The 21,551-nt window shown below is 35.8% G+C and overlaps 1 protein-coding gene across 1 annotated transcript; it reads right to left on the bottom strand.

Annotated features, from left to right (window-relative positions):
• Positions 1–1,373: 1,373 nt before the first annotated feature.
• SrpRbeta (signal recognition particle receptor beta) lies at positions 1,374–2,827 on the bottom strand. The gene is made up of 4 exons (XM_018452570.1): positions 2,645–2,827; positions 2,155–2,321; positions 1,921–2,060; positions 1,374–1,817 (listed from the first exon to the last, which is right to left on the bottom strand). Exons 1-4 carry the CDS (start codon positions 2,739–2,741, stop codon positions 1,481–1,483), a joined length of 741 nt encoding a protein of 246 aa, XP_018308072.1. The 5' UTR covers positions 2,742–2,827; the 3' UTR covers positions 1,374–1,480.
• Between the last annotated feature and the right edge of the window lie 18,724 nt (positions 2,828–21,551).

The following is a 21,551-nucleotide window of genomic DNA, read 5'->3' as shown; positions in this document are numbered from 1 at the left end:
CGGTCGGTCACATCACGTTCTGCAGTTATCTTCGAATTTAACGCGCGCGCGTCTTTTAAAATATGCGGAGTAAGCTTGGTCACCGACGAGATACTATTAAAGACCGTCAACCCTGGGCAAATTTTCGGCGGTATAAAAAGAGCCCCAAGGGGGCCCGGAGGTAATCGAAAAATGCTGACATTATCCACAATTGATATAAATTTGCTATTATTAACATAAATATTTGACTAATACATTATTAAATTCATGATATTTTATTACATAAATGCTCTATAAATAAATATGCATATTTGTAAAGCTATAATATCCTATATATTGCCAAAAAATTACAATTTTTTTTCTCTGCAGTTATTATCTCTGTTGATAATCGAACTTTGACGATAACACTGAATCACAATTTTAAAGAAAAATCGAATATTATTGAGTTTTAAATGCACGTACACCGATAAACACGTCTACTAAACTAATAAATCATAAAATTAGTACAATATTATCAGTTTTTTTACTCTTAATTACTTCAATATTACAAGGACGCGAACCCCCATAAGGATGTCGGTCTTTAATAATATCTCGTCGGTGGCTTGGTGTAAAAACTAAGAAATTGACCAATCACAGTCGAATATGAGAAGAATAATTGACTATGATTGATCAATTTTTTAGACGGGGAGCACAGACGCTATCTATCTATCTATTTAATCTATAAGAAACTATCTAATCTATAAGAATTGACCAATCATAGTCGATTTTCCTCTCACTCGACTGTGTGATTGGTCAATTCTTACAAATTACGGCCTATTATAAACCAACCCTAACTCATAATGCATAAAAAAATGCATCAATTAAAGTTCTTCGTTTTCTTCCTTTTCATGAAATGAAGAACTCTGATTGGTTGACTTCTGCCTTATTTATGCATAGACGAATTTTTTTAATTCATCGATTGATCAATCGCATTGTGTGCAAATGTAAGTTTGTTCCGTAAAAGCTGTATTTGCGTATAATGCGATTGATTAATCGATGAATTAATAAACTCGCCTTGTATACAAGAGTTTGTGATCCTCGTTATACTCTTAAGCTCATTCTACAATTGTATAAATGTAATTGTAAATGGTTGTAGTTGTAAAAATTGATCAATCACAGTTGAATATTCTTCTCGTATTTTTCATACTTGTTGTTTGCAAACATTGAACAAGAATAAAAAAATTCACTACGTCCTTGTCGCTCTATAATTTTGTGATATTATTTTAAATATGGAAGCAATTTATACACATGTTATATAGATGCAAACATCAAGAATTATATACGCTAATTTGTGGATAAATATAAATTAAACAAAGATTATGTATGAAGCTGTATTTAAATAAACATCCGTTTCTTTCATAATGCGATATAATGATTTTGAAAGTTTAATAAACAAATTTTCTGATATAATTACAAAGTTACTTACGAACAATAACTTATATTTAATAAGATTGGATGCGTATTATGCGATTTTAATTAACCACTTTTTAAGCTCTTCAAAGTCAGCTGACATTCGAGAATCATCATTTGATGCATACGACTCTACAAAATCAATCTGCGAATCTAAATGTGAGAATTCGAAGTGCTTTCCCTGTTTCCCAAGGAAGACATTCGTCGACGACGCGTCAGTAGCTTCCAACTGGCTAGTCTTTGTCATTCGCAGCAAATTCATCTCTTTCTCTAATAATGCTTTTATCACATAACATCCCTTAGCCATAGTTTGATCTTGCTTGTTGCACATTATAAGGACAGGAACATTCTTCTGTATATCAGGATCCGATAATAAATTGTACAGATACCTGTAAAAAAATATTAATCATATAAACGTTAGGATTTATTTGAAATTTATATAAAACATTCTATTAAAAACATGAAATCAATTTCATCAAATTCTATACTTACTCAGCCACATCTCTGATCTCCTTCTGAATAGTCACTGCATCAATTATGTAAACCAGACCTTTGACAGATGATTTATATTTATCAAAGTACTTGCCACGCAGTCGTTCATCTCCAGGAATATCCACTATTCTCAAAGAACGCTAAGCAAATGCTTTTATAAGAATAATTACAGTATAGACAAACTATCATATAATTATAAACCTAGTATATCACAAAATGTTGCTTAAATCTTACATAGTTGATTGTAATATCTCCTATATTTTCCTTGACAGATGTATATGTTTTGACAAATTGGGAATATAATAATCTTGCATAGATCAATGTTTTTCCACTGTCACTAAGGCCCGTTAAAAGGATAATATTACCTCTAGACTTCCTCTTGCGCCAGAATATAAATAAAACTACAAAAATTAATCTTATTAAAGTAGCACTATTATATATAAGAGAATGATGTAATATTATGCAAGTAAATAATTCAAACACAGAAAAGGATATTCTTCTCATATTAATTCAGTTAAAATTATTTGAGAAACAAATCATATAAACTTATTTAAAGGAGAAAGATTTTTTAAATTAAAATATACTTTTCATAAGTTAACAAATAAATCACAGTAATTTTAAAGATATTAAAAAATATATGAAATAAAAATACATAAGATAATTTATAAAATAAAAGTAGCACATTCTCAATGTTACAACACCTGTGAATAAACATGCAAGTTACCTAATGCTATAAGAACAAGTGAAGCGATCAGTAAGGCTAGATGCAGCGACTGTGAACTGTCATTTCCTTTTAATAACTGTTCTACGTATTTCTTCATAATTGTGATTTGCGATTCTTTCGAATCTTACAATCTCTCGTGGACATATGCCGCAGTATGCGATGCCGACCAGCCGACAGGTTTGAGGTTATACGCGAGTATGTACCAAAAGAAAATTTGCAATCAGTTACAATGAGTGTGATTTTAAAAAAATGAACTGAACTGACATCTGTGCGAATTATCACCAAATTGTCGGTAAAACATATTTATCGTTGATCAGCCATGTAAAAATCTACAATTTATACTCAAAACTTATCGACACGACAATTTACCAATCGCTAATATATTAGATTTATAGAATATATTAGAACAACATTTTATTGGTAATTCAGAGCGAGAATTTGTTGAAGTTTGAACAGTTTGCGTGAGTTTCCTAAAGATGTCGCTGTCTAGATGGGGTAGCATAAATAAATAATACCTTTTCGTGTTGCGTGTTGCTTAAAATTCTCAAAAATTTTTTAAATGATTACAATAAATAATATTTGGACATTGAACAAAAAGAAAGTGGAGATTCTAAGTGCCAAAAATACACGTGATATAAATCATTATAAATTATAACATCAAAATATGACGTCAAAATAGCTCTAAAATAATTATAATTCAAATCACTTTTCAATCGATAATAATTTATTTTAAGGGGAGCCGCCTGTATTACCGTTACGGAATGTGCGAGCCTTGTTCGCATCGCGCGATGCAACAGGCGATCCTCGCGTTTCGCGATTGTTTATTTGTCTGATGGCTCAGCTGCGTCATGGATGCAAGTACAACGAAGCGAAATCGGAAAGATCGCACGAAACGGGTAATCATCTCGTCGTGTTGGCTAACCGCGAGATCGTGATTAGTTCGCTATTTCGCGATCAGCTCGTGTCCGCCCAAGCCACGAAACGATCGAAGGAAAATGGCAGCGCGATTCCTTCGGTGAGCAATTCATGCAGTTGTTACAATTTTATAAATAACGTTTCGACGCGCGTGATCTTTATCGGTTGATTTCTTCGGTACCTCGACGTCATCAAATTGTGACGAGAAATTAAGATTAGTGAAATTGAGATTAATGAAAAATATAATTAATTCCAATCGGAATTACTCCGTTTTTCTTATGGCGAATTCGATTGGAAGAACTGGTGCATATTAAAGCCGTTGTACACTGATTTAATTTGAGTATAGAAATAAAATGCAGATATTTCGAATTATGAAATATATATTTTACTTAATAGTTATTATTTTACAATAAAATGTATCGAGTATTTCATGATTTAATCGATTTCCATGTTTATTTATAAACATATCTTTACATTATTTTGTGTACGACGGTTTTAATGTGCACCAGTGCGCACTGAGTGCGTCCAATCGCACTTAAAAAATTAGAATTCGCTATTAGAAAACAATAGAAATCTAGGGAATAATTGAATAATTCCGATCGGAATCGATTCCGACTTATACCATGATATATCATGGTATAAGTCGGCAGCCATCTTGTGTCGGAAATTGGATCTATCGGATGATCGGCTTTATCGATATCGAAATCACGGCACCTATAGATCATTCGATAGATTCCAACTTCCGACACAACAAGATGGCTGCCGTGTTCACTCATGCTTTTGCGTCAATCAGGGCTGCGTTCGAAGAGAAGAGGTATTACCGTCATTCTATTATACATATAATCGCATTTCATTCTATCTTTATCGTTTATTAGATATAAAACGAAGATGGAATGACAAACAGTGCTAATATAGCGTCTCCCCGAACGAACTCTATCCATTGTCATTTCTTACTGGGTAGATCGCAACAAGGTGAATTTAGACGTGTGCAATAAATGCAACTTTGTTCCGTAAAAGCTGTATTTGCGCATAATATGATTAATCAATCGATGAATTAAGCCTCGCCTTTTCTTGAGCTGCTTTCGGGAAGAACGCATATCAAACGATATCGTATTATTTTATCTTTATTGTTCATTAGAAGTATAAAAGAAGTACAAAAAAAATTTTGAGAATTAAAGAAAGATAAACAGGAAGTTATTAAACTGAGAGTAAAGTTAATCTTGCATTTGTGGAAGTCCGAGCTCAAGGCTGCGTTCCATTTGAACGCTCACAATGCTTTTGGAATCATTTCATCCTTGTTTTATCAAATGAACAAATGATACAAGCGCCAAATGGAATGCAGCCTAAAAATAACATTTATGTTATAATTTCGCACTCAATAATATAAATGTAATACAACACATTGTGCAATGTAACAGTTACATTGTCGAGTAAGAAATTATAATACAAATGGAAAGAACGATTTTGCTGAAATATTTAAAACTTTAGCTAGATACCGATCTAAAAATAATTTTGTTAGTCCATCAAAATATTTGTGTAGAAAACTCAAGCATGATGAATAATACTGTAAAAAAATGTTGATATTCTAGCCATCAACTTGAGCTTTTTACATAATTATTTTGATAGTCCAATAAAATTTATTTTTCGATCTATATATAATATTTAACTAAAATTTTAAATGTTTCAGCAAAACCGTTTTTTCCGTGCAGATGTTACGTTACTTATAGTTGGCGTCGACTGGGTTGTGGCGAACTGTGAGAAGGCGAAAATCTACAATAAATAGCTCGGCGTTCCACGTGGAATGCAGTGATGTCTGATCTTTCTCTTCTTTTACAGATCGTTCGCCTCATTTCTCAGGCACGGAGGATCCTCGAGGCTTATCTCTCGAGCGTACATCCACCCCGGTCGCAGGAAGGGACGCCCCGCGTGCTCGCGTTTCCCGTTCGTGGCAAACAAGGAAGAGGGTCTGGCGCGAGACACGGGCGCACTTCTCCGTCAACTCGTCCACCGCATTCGTGAATTTATTGCATCGGTTGCGAGATGCACACCCGGACCCGACTCGCCGCTACGAAACGTCCCTCCGGCATAACGTCCTGTCCGTCAGTTCTTCGTCCGCAGTCCACAGATCGTCGAGACATTCGGCTCTCCACATCGATTACCCGCCGTCTCTAGAGGCTCCTGCTCGCGCGATTCTACCGGCTGTACTCCTCAACGGTGAGTCGAACCTTAATTTATCTCCTGGCGTTTTAAACCATAAAAGGCTACAGAGAAGATATCTTGTCCTCTGTACTCGAGTACAGCGTGGGTCCTCAAGGAACAACTTCTCGTTTCTTTTGTACATATTGTGACTAGTTTTTCTCTTTGCTTCTAGGATGGAAAACTTTCACTCCGTGCCGTTTGTAGATTCCTGGCAAGTAACGTAAATTAACTAATTTTGCAATAGTATTTCTTATTCTGTACTCGAGTACAGTGTGGGTCTTCAAGCCTTTTCTCTTTCGTACACTGTTTACTATTGATGAATTCGATCACTCGCACTACACTGGATCAGTGCATTAAAAGCTGCTTTACATAAAATATCTCAATGCAGTGATACAGTATAATCAACTTTGCCAATGAAATGATACATGTATATTTTGTTAAATAATGTGGCAATATATTATTAGTAGATAGTTAATCGTTTAAAATATTTATATACTTTTACTTTGTTAATTTCATGTAAAGCAGCTTTTAGTATGATCTAGTGTAATGCACTAATTAATGCATCAAGTGATCGAATTCGCTATATGATAGTTTTTGGAAAACTTACTTTCCTTGCAGTTTGTAGACTCCTGAGAAGTGATGTAAATTATCTAACTGTCCATTAAATAACAATAACATTACATTAATTTAATTTAATATTATAATTTCCATTCAACAATAAACGTAAGGCACAATGAAGGAAATAATAGGAACAGGAATAAGTATTAAATACTAGAGAAATAAAAAAGAAATAGAGAGTAAACGCACACATACAATAGATATAATAAATATGACATAAGACATATCTTGTTTGTAAAGTGTGTTACGTTTAATCTTCATTCCATATTTTTTTTTATTTCTTTAATATTTTTTTATTTCTTTAATATTCCTATTCCAAATATTTCCTTTTCCTCCATTGTGCGCAAAACCTAATACTCGTATATCATATGCGTAACAATTATATTGTTGAGTAGAAAATTATAATATTAATGCAATGTTACTGTTATTTTGTGTTTAACGAGTAATTTTGTGATAAATCTTTCTCTTCTTTTTTTCTTTTACCTCTACAACCTTTTGTGGAAGGACTTTTACTTGTAAAATCATTTTAATTCGATTTTAATTATAAAACGCTGATAAGTTGTCGCGCATGGCGAAATACGTATCGTCGCGCGACCAAGATATTTTTTATGTAATAATACGTCCCAAAGAGCTGCTATAAATTCGCCAGCACGTTCTTAATTACGCTTCTCACGCCGATCCTCTCTTGTTAAGTATGTATCAATTATCGAGTGGCACGATCGAGCCTCTCCCTTTTTCTCTTTTAACGCGGCACGAGAAGATGATAGGTTCCGGAGATGTTCAAGAAGAGCTGCCCTCGTTACCGATCCTGCTTTATATCGCGAACGAAGCGTCATTTAGTCCCGATTCCGTCGGTGTAATCGAAGGTACGGTTCGCGCCTTCCCAAAAATAATTGTATCGATTGCGGTACTCGATCGAACGTTATTTACAGATAATCGAATCGCAACGGTTGCCCTTTCTGCCACTCGAATGAAAGAGGAATGAGCGGGAGGGCAGAAGGAGGAGAAACGACCGATTAAGTATCGAAGAGTGCTTACACTTTCTCCGATCGCAATTCTGCAGGAGGGAACGTAAAAATGGAGACACAGATCGACGGACGAACTACCGTAAAAGCAGGAACTCGATCTCGCGGTAGGAGGGAACCACGTAAGAAAGAACGGCGGTGTGATAAAGTACGGGCAAAAAAAAGGGCGCCGTTGGGACTGAGTTGGGGTCCACCGAGGTAGAAACGGTAGAATACGGTTGCGCGAGTTTCTTACGACAGGACAGAGAAGATCCGCAAAAAAGGACCGCCCCGACTGTGTATGGGCGCAGAAATCTGCAATTATATCGCAAAAGGGGAGCGACGAGCGCGGGACAAACTGCTTCCTGGCCCGTAAACAATGTCGCCAAATAAGTCGCCGAACATAAATTTCTTCGTTCTCGACTCTTATGCAGGGATATTCTCTTCGTAGGGCCCTAAGGCTGGTATTCAGAGTCAGTTCTTATATTTAAGACGGTTTTAAATATAATCTTGAGATGTTATAAGCCAATCACAAGCCGGTATTCATAGTCGATTCTTATGAGCTTTTTATAATAAGCTATTACCTAAGTTTTAAGTTTTAAGCCGTAAGAAATTGACCAATCATAGATTATTCTTCTCACATTTGACTGTGATTGGTCAATTTCTTACGACTTAAAATTTAGGTAATAAGGTAATAGCTTATTGTAGAAAGCTAAAAACTATCTTTACAGTCATAAGATGTCATGAACCAATCAAAGGGCTGCATTAGCATCTTAAAACATTACTTAAGATGGCTTTGATAAATAAGAACGGAATGTAAATGCACTGAATGTACTGCACTGAAAGAAAAGATTGGCTGAATATGGCATAGCATTTTTAATTGTGGGTGCAGTAGTCAAATTTTGGTTGCGTTAGCATATCGAAATTCTATACTGACATTGCGGATAGGCTAACGCAACAAAAAATTGGCTGTGGCATCCAATTAAAAATGCTATGCCATATTTTACCATCTAGTTTGCTGCAGCAGCCAATCTTTTCTTTCAGTGTGGCCTACAACGTAAAAAAAAGATTAAAAATCGATCGAAAAATTTTTTTATTTTTGATTTTTTTGATCCAGCTAATCGATACCAAGTTTCTCACCGCGCTGTCAAGATTGATGTCCGATATGGAATATGTAAGTTGATATATTATGGTCAGCCAACTTTGATAGTCATTTTGCAGAGAAATATAAATCTTACAGGACGGACGTGAAAGAGAAGGGTCGCTTGAGTCTGCGACGCATTTTTAAATTACTAAATTAGAGAAAATTTATCAATTTTTGCAGGGAGAGACGTGCCACGTGTGTAATCGGTATCGCGGTAGTTATGACGGGTAAAATATAATACCTCTGAAACACGCGTGTACACGTCTATAATTATATATAATTTATATCTCGCGTATTCTTTTTCCTCTCACCTTGTAAAATTCACTTTGAAATTGGAAAGATTCAGATCGTGTATCGATAGTGAGAAATCCCTCGTCGTCAAGAGTAGCAAAGTAGCATTTGGTTCTCATAATTTCTCGCATGAACCCGATTTAATTCATCGATTTAGCGAACTCGTGAGATCCAAGAGAAAGAGAGAAAGGGATGAAACAAACCGCCCATTCGGTTCAGAACGGATGGGAGCACTTGCCGCGTTAACGCTTCGCACGTAATTATTATGGTCCGGCTAATCTGATCGGATTAATTTTTGCCGGATTCGGCCACGTTCCGTGCGGCGGTGATTACATCGACGGCCGTTCGCGCTCTTGCACCTGTGGGGTTAACGCCGCTAATGGATTCCCCGGATCGAATAATTACGGGGTGCGAATTGCAAGTTTCACGTGCGCGTGTTGCGGCCGCACTTCGATCTCACGTCTCCTTTTCGGACGAGAAGTAATTGCATCGCGTGCTATACTTATCTCGTGACAGTGATCTTCAAATTTCCGCGTGACAGCATCTCTTTTCTTACCAAGGAAGCAACGAATATAAACGATAAAACTATTTTAATTATAATTTTTTTCTGCTTTCTAAGTGAATTAGAGCTGAAGTAGGAATACAGATATTGTCTGTTTAGACACAGGAAGTTATAAATTCTCTCGCACAATACAGTAATTCTTATCGTTCGTTCATTCTATTAACGAGACAGGATTTTATTGGAGTCAAAGATAAAAATGCATCGTTAATCAGATAAGCGTCCACGATTATGAAGCAGCAGTATGGCAGAGATATCGTATGGCCGAGCCGCTTTGAGTACATTGTTGAGAAAATGGAGTATAACGTCTGACTTCTTATAAAATTGCTACTCGAACAGTTGTCTCTGAAATTGCATATAAGTGTACATTTTTTTTTAAATTTATACATACGTGGGTGGTTCAAGTCAAACCGGGACTATTTTATTCTTATGTTCATGAGAATAAAAGTCCCGGTTTGACTTGAACTTCTCATATATATGAAAGGACGATTTTACTGAAGTATCTAAAAATTTAACTAAATACAAACCTGAAAATAATTCTGGTTTGGATCATCAAAACAATTATTATGTTCAAGCTGGTAGAATATCAAAATGTTTTGCAGTATTACTCATCATGCTTGTCACTTGAGATTTCTTTGTTCTTATTTTATGGTTCTATCTAACAATTATTTTCAGATCTATATATATATAGCTAAATTTTTAGATATTTTAATAAAATCGTTCTTTTTGTGTATGGAAGTTTTATCAAATTCAGATATTTTGGATATAAAATGTATCATTTTTCCTACAAAATCGTGATTGTACCCTTAATTCGATGAAGGCATCGTCTATTTTAAAACTTCAATTTTAAAAACTCACATTTCGTTTTGGATCACTTTATTCAATGTGAATCATTTTTGAAGAGCAAAACTTTTATACCGAGACTGATTATTCGTCGTGGAGAGGATCGCGAGATTTCTGCAATGTGCACTCGACGAGCATCAAACTGCTGGCCAGAGAAGCGATCCTTTGAAGGCATCCCTCTTCTCTACCCCGTCTTTGTGAGCCGCTAAAAGCACGGCATATAAAGAGTCAACTTTGTAACAGAACCGATCATAAAGGTAGCATCCTCGTATGTATCTTTTCTCTCGTATGGGCATCAGGAACGTAAATCTCCGTCGGATGAATAACGGCTTCTGATGGGAGCCCTTGTGAGAACAAAGTCGGGCCTATTAAAACGCGCACAAAGTAGCTTCTCGCAAACGCACATTGCTGCTGCTGCTGCCCGTTCCGCTAATAAAACGTTACAAATTCGTCGCATGGGGGGTAGTTTATGACACACATGAAGCCTTCATCGTAGGAATAATGTCGCGAACGCGATTTACGTCCTGCGAACGCAGTGACGGATTAAGGCATTTAGAAGCCATAGGTATAAACTGTTTCTGGATCCCTGTCTAAAGCTTGAGGTACACGAAGCTTTTTTTTCTGCAAGTCCTGAATAATAAAACGAGGTTACAAATTGTACTTTATAGTCCTCTTAGACGTAACAGTCACACTGTATTCTTTATGATTATGAATTCTAACGGCGGTCCTTCTTCGAACGACATTTCAAATCATTGATGTCTATATCGTCAATTCTCTGTCTGATGTTCGAATCACATATTTCTTATCATATATTTACATTTCATTTTCTTCTCATAATTTTTTTGTATTGTGCTTCTTATCATCACAATTCTACATATACTAAAAATTTAAAAATAATTGGCATTATACCAATTATAGTTATATGATTAAATATACTTTAGGCTCTGTATATAAGGAATATTAATTTGTATTAAGGCATTAGTATTTTTTATCTTACTTATAAATATACAATTTTTTCTTATCTTTACCGTAAAATATCAGGAACGTTGGGCGACACCCGCGTAAAAAAAATTTGATGAAAGGCTGCATCGCGATGCTCGAATAATAGGCCTTAACCTTTTCACGAACGTTGCCCGATTTTTGGACGTTCCACGTAGAATCGGTGCAAGAAAAAAAATCATCCGATTCAATCGGACGGATGGGGTAAACGCGCGAACAAAAGCACTATTGTACGTCAAATTTTTATAGGAATCTCGAGACTCTCCATTGTGCGAAAATTGAGGGCTTACGCGTCGCGGGAATTGCGGAGGTGGAAAAAAACGGCGAAAAACGGGTTTCTGAAGCGCCTAAGTCTCTAAAAGAATTGATCTGTATGGTTTGGTGCTCTTTCAGAAAGAACACTTCTTGCGCCACATCTGTCCATCTGTAAGTTTAACATTATGTCACGAACAAACAGATACTTTATGGGGATATGTTAACACAACCGTATTACGATTTTTCAATATTGTAAGAATCTCGATTTCTAGAATTAGAGATAATAAAATTTAAAAAAAGAACGTAATAGCTATTCATGGATATTTTCTTCAAAGAAGTCACAATTTGTGTGAAGTTGGCCCCTCAAATTTTGAAAAAATTAATTTTCTATAGCTTATTTAATTTCTCATCGTTTGCATATGTATGTACATTTCGAATGTTTATTTGCACACTTCTGGTAAAAAAATTAATTAAAAAAAAAACAATTTTGGGAGGCAATTTCACCAACACAGATGATTTGTGTGTGGATCATCTTCGTACATTGTTAAATACTAACGTTTTGTGAACATTGCAGTTCACTACATCAGGATGAGAAGCAATCTGATATCTGATGAGTAAACTTCAATGCCCACGAAAGCATTGCTGAGTAAATTTCAATGCTCACGTTAGCGTTTAACGATGTACGAAAACGTGGAGATAACTCGCATACCTTTTTTGAATATTGATTTTTTTCAAAAAATTCTTGTCTCCGTTTATTATATTAATAAATATGATCATCCTCTGTAGTATTAAAGCTTTCGGTGGCTTAAAACTTAACAAATTTAACATTTTGAGCTCTATTTGTGTACTGCCTGTGTGCGGGAAGTTTAGAGGATCATTGTTTTTCCGAGATCACTTGTACGTGATCAATATTTGGATCGATCGAGTTCTGATCGCGCATCAATATTTTTAAATAACCGATTAACTCAAAGGTGAATCGACTTCCGTTTCAAGATTCGATAAAGAAAAGAAAATCCTTTTGGGGTTCGACAAAACGTCGTTTGGGTTGCCGCGTGTCACTTCGTGCCTAACAAAGCATCATTGACGAACCGTACATAATATAGAATTTCACGAAATCTGGATTTTTCTAGAGAGAATAGAAGATCGTGGTCCCTTAAGGGTTCGCTGCGTCCGAAGGTTAAACAGGAGGGGGAGTCAACTCCACTAGATCTTACCTCTGAGGCATCACCTGTGTTGAGAAAATTTTTTTTATCAACTCCCACAGACGGTTTTACGTGAACTTTCTCACGGCCGGCGATTTTTCCTGTTACACAAAGATCATGTTTCTTTGATGTCGCATTTGAATGTCGACAGTTGAAAATAGAGAAAAAGAGAGATTATTTTTTGTTTTTGATATGACTTTATGAGACAATATATTTGAAAAAGTTTCTTATATGAAGTTAAATAATTAAAGATCTTATTTAAATTATATCAGTCAAATGTCAGTTATTAAAATTTTTCAAGGTTAGCTGAAAAGATTATACCTCCACACGGGAAGATTTTGCTGAAAGATTTAAAATTTTGCTAGACAAATCTGAAAATAATTTTGTTAGACCATCAAGATAGTTATGTTGGAAACTAAAAAATGACGTGCAATGCTGCGAAAAATTTTGATATTCTAGCAATTAGTTTGAACTTTCAACAAAATTATTTTTAGATCTATATCCAGTAAAATTTTAAATTTTTCAACAAAATCGCGTTCTTTCCGTGCAACGAAATAACAAATAATTTATACAGCAGACTACAAATAATATTATTTAATGTTAATAATACGTTCGAAAATATAGGCTATTAAACAAAGCGATAAAAGAGTCACATAATGAACGAAATACAAGGAAATGACTAGTCAAGTCCCACTCACGCAGATTGCACTCCCGCGAATTATTCAGCAATTCGCAGTTTTCTATCTAAGATTTAACGACGCGAGTTGAACCTACTTTCTTCCTTCCTAAGTAATAAAATAAAATAAAAGCCAGGTGGTCGCACGATGCTTTTAAAGCGTCTGGAAGTTTCACGACTTCGAAGGGTTCGATGCGATGGCGCGCTTGTGCGTACTTTCATTTCACTACGGTGCCGTAAAAATTAATCCGATCGTTAAGGATCGTCGTAACTGTCAAAATATACGGCCCCGTATACCAGCCAAGTGAAAACCTTCCGCGGAAGTGCGTGAAATAATTACTGTCGTGAAACCCGCTTGAGGCATTAGGAGTGAAACGCGCCCCGGGCGGTCGTTTCTCGTCAACTAACGAATAGCGATTGTATAAATTTATGAAACGGTAATACTCACATCTGCAATATATTCTTGTTGGATATCAAAATAATGGCGAACGTAAAAGCAACAAACAAAATACATTTACATGTTGTGAGAAATTATAATTAATATCAAAACTAATTATATTTTAGTTAAAAATAGTCTTCTAACTAAACTAAAAATAATACTTTCCAAAATCATACGAGAGTTATTTTACTTATATACTATTATAATAATAAATTATACTATTACCTTCCTAGAAAATTTAATATTGAATACACATGATATGCAATGCAAATTATTATGCATGGATAACACGTATTGCATGTGGATTGCATTCAGTATGAATTATCGTTATTCATTCATCTGATATTTAGAAACCGAGTACTTTGCTTATATCTAAACTTCAGATAAGTAAGAAAATATGTATGTAAACTGATAATTTCGAAAACCAGTTTGTGATTATGATGGTTGGTGCAGCCATTCATCTTTTCTATTTTTCTTTAATGAGTCATGTTTGACGTATTAGTTTCTCAGGAAATTGAGTCATATTTTCTTTCGATTGAAACGTAGTTAAATCGTTACATCGAAATGCTCCTAATATCTTTCATCTCTAACAATTTTCTGCATTTATCTCATCGATGATGCGGGTTTCGGTAATGACGATGCAGCGACACAACCGTCTTTTTTGCTATCTACGTTCCGGTGGGCAAAGAAATCGATGATCCAGATCGAGATTACTAATGGATCTCGTCGTGGATCGCTCTCGGGATCGCTCGGTCAGAGTATCCGTGCATAATTCGGGTAATCGAATCTATCAGGGTATTTAAAACGAATTGGGTCAGGAAAAGAGAGCGAGAGAGTATTGGACAAAAACGTAATAACGAGCCAATTCATGACTAGTCATCACTGTTTTTCATATATGTCGTTGCTGCTTGCCTCTTGAAAATGCAATTAAGCAAATATGCGTTAAAACAAGTTTTAAGGCGTACCTTGCACTTTAACGAACACCAATGTTGCTCAATCAAAAATGTCACGTGTTACAATCACAAATGCATGCATGCAGATATGGCGGTTTCAACAGCAATCAGTTCGCTTCTCAAGAATTCACGCCGGTGAATTCCTCGGATTTATATTTCGCGATAATAGTTCATCAAAGATGATGAAGAAAGCTGAACAAAAATTTTAAATTGTTACTTAGGAAGGAAAGACAGATATAGAGAAACATGGAAAGAACAGTTTTGCTGAAATATCTAAAAATTTAGCTAGATACAAATTTGAAAAAGAATTTGGTTGGATTATGAAAATAATTATGTAGGATATTCAAGCTGATTGCTAGAATGTCAAAATTTTTTGCAACATTGCTCATCGTACTTGAACGTCCTTCATAATCATTTTAATAGCCCAATAAAATTATTTTCAGATCTGTATCCAGCTAAAATTTTAGATGCTCTAGCAAAAACGTTCTTTCTGTGAAGAGAAGGATAATCCGGATAGAGGGGAAGTAACAGATCACAGACAGGAAATTGCGATAGCGGGCGCGGGGATTCCAACCGCGGCGTTATAACATTTCTCAAACCGGAAATGCAATATGGTGAGACGCACGTGGGTAGCCACGTACGCGCGCAAAAGCGGTTGTCGTTGTTCGCTTCTTGCCGTGAAATGAATAAAAGATGCTGCGCCGTTTGACAGCGCGTTGTCTGCTCATTAACGTTGGTGTCTACGCTAAACTCTTCAGTATCAGGATCCACTGGAACACATAAAAGTTAACAAAAAATCAAAATGACTTTATTTTGATTCTTAACGTTAAACAGTCAACTTTGTAACCCAAAAACGTCAGTTTGACTTTCATGACGTCAATTTAAAATCATTTTGACTTTCTTTTGACTTAGTGTGTTCCTTGGAATGGATGCACTAACGCGAGAATGTTTTAAGTAGAGACGAAACCGGACATGAATTCGATGTAAGATGCGATGCGAGTTCTCATAGCACGATGAATGCAAAGTTTCCTGATTTTACGGAAATGATACACGATTCTTAATAAAATCTTGCAATAAGAAATTCTCGATAGTTCTAAAGAAATGGATTAAATATCTCGCAAATATAACGTATCCTTTCTCCGATTACCGAGTTAATGACGCCTCTAGTTTTCGTTCCGAGTATTGCTGTAAGCTGTAACACGAATGCTTGATCATCAATGCCGGAAACAGAGGTGGTAGGATCATGTGCTACGGCGGCGCAAAGTGCGTTAATAATCGGACCTACTGTTTTATGGCGGCATCGCAGTTCTGCGAGAGAAGCCGAGAACACCAACGACGACAACCAGCACCATGACGACGATAACCCAGAACGGGAGGCCAGACAAGCCTCCGCCTGCCTTCCGACCGAGCAGAACGCGTTCGTCAAAGAGTTTCATTCATCCGCGCGGCAAAGTTCACTCGCGCGGACACGTGTGCCGAGCAGACCGGCATTGTAAACGAGGGATTTATGCCCTTTCGGCGACACAACTCTCTCAAGGCTCTCCTTTTTACGCGTTTCCTCCTCACTGTATAAACTCGATCCGTGAGGACAAAAACTCCGAAACGGAAAGAAATTGTTTCAATCAGTAACGCAGGGACTTGATGGGACGCGATGATTAAAGCTTACGACGTGGCATCGACAAAAAAGCGAACTGTCCTAGTTTTATGGAAGTAACGTATACGATGACGTGGCGATTCGTACATCTTTCTCGGAAATGTAATTATTTCCCTAATGGCTTAAGTAACCTCATCGCGAAGTTAGCTTATAAGCAAGAAATAAATTATAGATGTCTACCACGCGATAAAAAGTACGATAAGCTATTGGGGACTATTGTCATTGCCTCAAAAATGACCTGACCATTCAGAATCTCGGTCCAGAATCTCGCGTTTTAAAAGCAGAAGAATCGTGACCGAGACAGTAAACGCGAGCATCGATCGATAACGTTGCGTCAATATGCTGGAGTAAATGGACAAGAGAGTGTCCTTTCTGTCCAGGCTCTAAAAGGATTTGGGAAGGCAATCTTGACACGGCGACTATCGAAAACATCAAAACGTCAACGAGCTTCTTCATTATGTCCCATTTGCTAAATGTGCAGATCGATCTTATTGATTGATCTGATCGATCACTTCCAAATTGCATAAATCTATAAAGCAAAATTAATTCTAGAATGAGAATTTTTATATTTCTTTTATTATTTATCTATACTCTTCATTTAAAAGTAAAATTTTGTCATAGAATCTGCACTGGGAGAAAAAATGTCTTTATAAAAATAAGCTATTAGGACCTACCGAATAAATTTTCTTATGTTAAATAAAAATTCTTTGTATCAAGACATTTTTTCTCTCAGTATGTATTTCTCAGTATATATTTCGTAAATCGAGTTCTAACGATGAGAAATTCAGGAGTCAGCGTGGTGTCCGGTTTTTCGTATCACGTTAGATCGTTACGAAGAAATAGAGGATAGATTTGAATCGAGCCCTCGAGCACGTGGGTGGATTACTTAACCAGCGCGGCTTCCGTATTTTCCGGGACGGTGCTATCGTGCCTTTCATGGGATAAAGAACGATTGGAAGATCGCTTCAAACTCGCCCAGTCTATCTTGGATATCTCACTTCATTGCTCCTTGTTGTCGTCGTGTCGTTGGAAGTCGACGAAGTTCGTTCGAGAAAAGAGCGAGCAGAGGCGAGCAGCTTACGTGGGCGTATCAACGGGTATCAAGTAGCTGGCCACGCTCGTTTATTTCACGTTACTAGGAGCTTCGCATTAAAAGCTGTTTAATAAATTCACGGCAGATCGGGTGAACACTTGGAATGAAGTACGAGCGTATTTCGGCTTCTATTTCTTCGTAATAGAAGACAAGATTGATGTTGCTAATATTTATCTCATTATTCGAACGGATTTTCATTCCTTTTAACAGGATCTTTTACCTGATACGATTATAATTACATATCTTGCAATCTTTAAATACATATTTTTATTTTATAACCGATTCAGTAAAACAAAATTGTTGATATCTTTGAGATTAGCGAAACATATGATTTAGGGTTATCATAAAACTGGAAATCAGAGAAGTCAGAGAAAAGTCAGAAAATTTTACAAAACTTTTTAGAAAATAAAAATTCTTAGCTTTAAAGAAGTTTAATAATATGCATACATACGCAGTTTTGGAATACTAACTTAACAATTAAAAAATGCAAGCAGTGTCAGCAACATCAATAGTAATTTACATTGATATACATGTTAAATTGATCTCTCAACAAAACATTTAACGATTTCTAAATCAGGACGAAAAATTTTAAAATAGGTATTATTATTGACAGGAAAAATCATGAAATTTTTTTTCTGGAAATAAGAGAAAAATTTTGTAAAATTTTAGGATTTATTTAAGAATTTATGACAAGCCTGATTTCTAATCTGATTTCATATCGTGCTAATTCTGCTATTCATAATAGAGGAAGGATGAATAGGATAGATATCATATACTTACTGATGTTGATCGAATAGCGTCGGTGCTTCGGGGTTAATATCTCAAGCAGGTGATATCTTATTGATACTTGATAAAAAAAAAAGGCTTCGCCGTGCAGACGCTCGAGGTCGAAGAAAGGCTGGCCATCTTCATGTCCGTCAAACGTACTTCGAATCACAAGAGAGAACGATGAGGACCCATTGTCCAGGCTTGGAGAGTCTTCCTTTCGCCGTGTTCGAGGGCGGAAGGGCGGTCTCGATCGCTCGTTAAGTGGATTCATTCAAGGGGCCACTTCTTCGATCGAACAAAAATGTTTGCTGCCTGTAGAACAAAAATTGACGCAGCACTGACGGGTCGGAATGTTTACCACCTCGATTCATCGTCGATTCGCAACGAACGCATAACTTTACCCTTTTTTATTATTTCAGTATATAATAAGAAATATGAATTCTTTGAAAGATTGTGTAATTATTACGAGGCAAAATAACTTTTTGTACCACGTTGAAGTTTTCAAAGAATTTGAAATATGAAAAGAGCAACCATGTAAGAAATAGCGGAATGGGAATGAAAGAGGAAATGTTAAAACCGGAGGCCTTGGAAAAATATTTTTGCTGGCTATGATTTATCGTTTCACGCAGGCGGAAAGACAAACGCATGTGCCTAGAGATGGAAATTAATGGACGAGCTAGCGCTGTAAAAGCAGATGTCGAGGTGGTAATTAGAGTTAAAAGACACGCGTCTACTTGATGCGGTATTCAAGAGCATGGGCGTGGCGAGTTGTTTCGAAACGCGGGATCCAACGATGTTACAGTTGTTGCTCAGCTGTAAATTTGAACTAATCATGAGTTAAGCATTTGCCTTCGTGATGCTATGCGTCTGACAGGTTTACCCAAACGAGATAGCAAACTCTGAAACTTCTCGAGAGCTATCGCGAGTTTGACATGTGTAAAAAGAACTTCATTCTGTTCATTTTATGTTTAAAATACTACTTATTGTATTCTTTAACGAACCAGAAACGTATTTTAGACAATATGAAAAGAAAATTTTTAATTATTATCTTATAATTAAAGAATCGGTCAATCGCTAAATAAAAAAAATTATTAAATTTACGTAATTTTTTTGGCCAAGTCCAAAAACTTTAAATCATGTTTATATTCGGGACAGGTCAGCAGCTGATTCTTACCATTGATGACTCGAAGAGTTCGCTGCTTAACGATCCCTCAATCGTTTTCTCAATAATGAAATTCCACGATGACGTTATCGTGTAGGAAATGAGTTACGTGACCGTCATACTGAACAGACTTGCAAGATATCGAACGTCCTTTCGAGGTTGTCACTGCCTATTGTGAGATGTACATACATACATGAATTGGTGGGAAGAAGATTCGTGACGGAATCTATCCTGCCTATCATTGTTCTACTCGTTGTTCGGTAAGACAATGACGGGAGGGTAGTTTCCATTCGCACGACGGCTCCCACAAGACTCCAATTGACGCAAGCTTTTTTTTAAAATTTATTTCCATGCAGCTTCAGATGAATATTCCATGTGTGATATAAGAGTAATACATTTGACTTAAAAATTATAACATATAAATAATTATTATGCCATATAACGAATGGAAGAATGGAAGATTAAATTGTTATAATGAACGTGAAATTATTTTACTTTCATTAGGCTATAGAATCTCATATAGAAATAAGATTGAAAGTTTTTTCAAAGTCATTCATCCAGAATAGTCGCGCGTTCTACATGATTGATTCTAAATTGATTCGCTGATTGACTCGACGTATTTAAAGAGGAGTCAGTCACGCGCGTCTTCTTTTTTGATATGATGCTCTATGCACGATGCCGATTGAGATTAGAATCCTGATAGTACGCTTGATTGAATATGTAGGCGGACATATGAGACGATAATGTACGAAGAAATGTAGCTGAGTTGCGCGAACGAGAACCGTAGGATTGATGCAAGTGTGAAAGCTGTAGAACTATTTCTATACATGTATAATTAAATAGGTAATTTGATAAAGATCTGGTAAAAATTTAATATAATTATCGTTAATTATAAATATCGCGCTGTTTCTGGATGATTGACGCAAAATAAGAATGATGAAGCAAGAAAAAGAATAAGATTCAATGAGATGACACCTGCATATTTTTATATTAATGAACTAGCGAGATAAATGTACGTATGTCGAACCCTTTGCAATCAGAGTGGGGCATAAAGTATCCCCCGCAGGATCGTAAAACATGTGATATCATCTTCGTGGCCGATCGCCAGTTGGAGGCTTTGTCTCTTCGCGAGTCGTGGCATTGTCTTCCGTCTGTTCTTTATAGACCCCGAATCTTTCAACGTGCGCCAATAGCGCAAGAAATCGAAGGGCAGCCGTATATATCTTTTTTACTCGCGAAATCGTCCGAGTTTTTGAATCGGAAGGTTAGGTCTTTCGTTTTTGTTATTTTTGCCTCCTGCTTGTGTATTTTAGGATCTTTTTAACCATAAGGAAATTCTTTTTTTATTTTCAGTTGATCAAATAAGCAATAAAATATTCAATCATATACTTATATACATTAATTTTATTAATGTAAAATATAGTTGATTTTTCATGTAGAAAATTAGATCTAATGTTACTAAACAACTAAAAAGTTAAAAAAATTAACAAATACATTTACCAAATACTATATATGATATTTTTTTTATTATTAGCTGATATTAAATATACAATTTCAAATTTTTTTTAAAGCGACAAAAAAACGATTTTGCTAAAATATCTAAAAATTAGCTAAATACAGATCTGAAAATAATTTTGTTGGACCATTAAAATAATTATATAGGACGCCTAAACTGCTAGAATGTCAAAACTTTTTATAGCATTATCGTCATACTTGAGTGTCCTACATAATTATTTTGATGGTCCATCATAATTATTTTCAGATCTGTATCTAGCTAAACTTTTAAACACTTCAGTAAAAAGTTTTGACATCTTAGCAACCAGTTTGAGCGCTCTATATAATTATTTTGATGGTCCAACAAAACTATTTTCAAATCTGTATCTGTAGCTAAATTTTTAGATATTTTAGTAAAACCATTTTTTCCGTATAAAATTATCATAAAAGCGTTTGTGGCGAGCATCTCGTTATTGAACTATATTTCTCGTATATTAGGAAATACGATCTTTTATTGGCAAGAGACTTCGAGATGATGCGGCGTATATCGTGCGACGGTATCGTGGAAATTCGCATTGCATGCGGAAATTATGCGTTTTCGAAAGAATGGCGTCGGTGCAGCGTACATGGTTTCAATTC

Source organism: Mycetomoellerius zeteki, unplaced genomic scaffold, assembly GCF_001594055.1.
Source record: "Mycetomoellerius zeteki isolate Tzet28-1 unplaced genomic scaffold, Tzet1.0 scaffold35, whole genome shotgun sequence".
Classification (NCBI taxonomy): domain Eukaryota; kingdom Metazoa; phylum Arthropoda; class Insecta; order Hymenoptera; family Formicidae; genus Mycetomoellerius; species Mycetomoellerius zeteki.
Note: the sequence above shows the minus strand (reverse complement) of the source record. Positions and strands in the feature narration are given on the sequence as shown.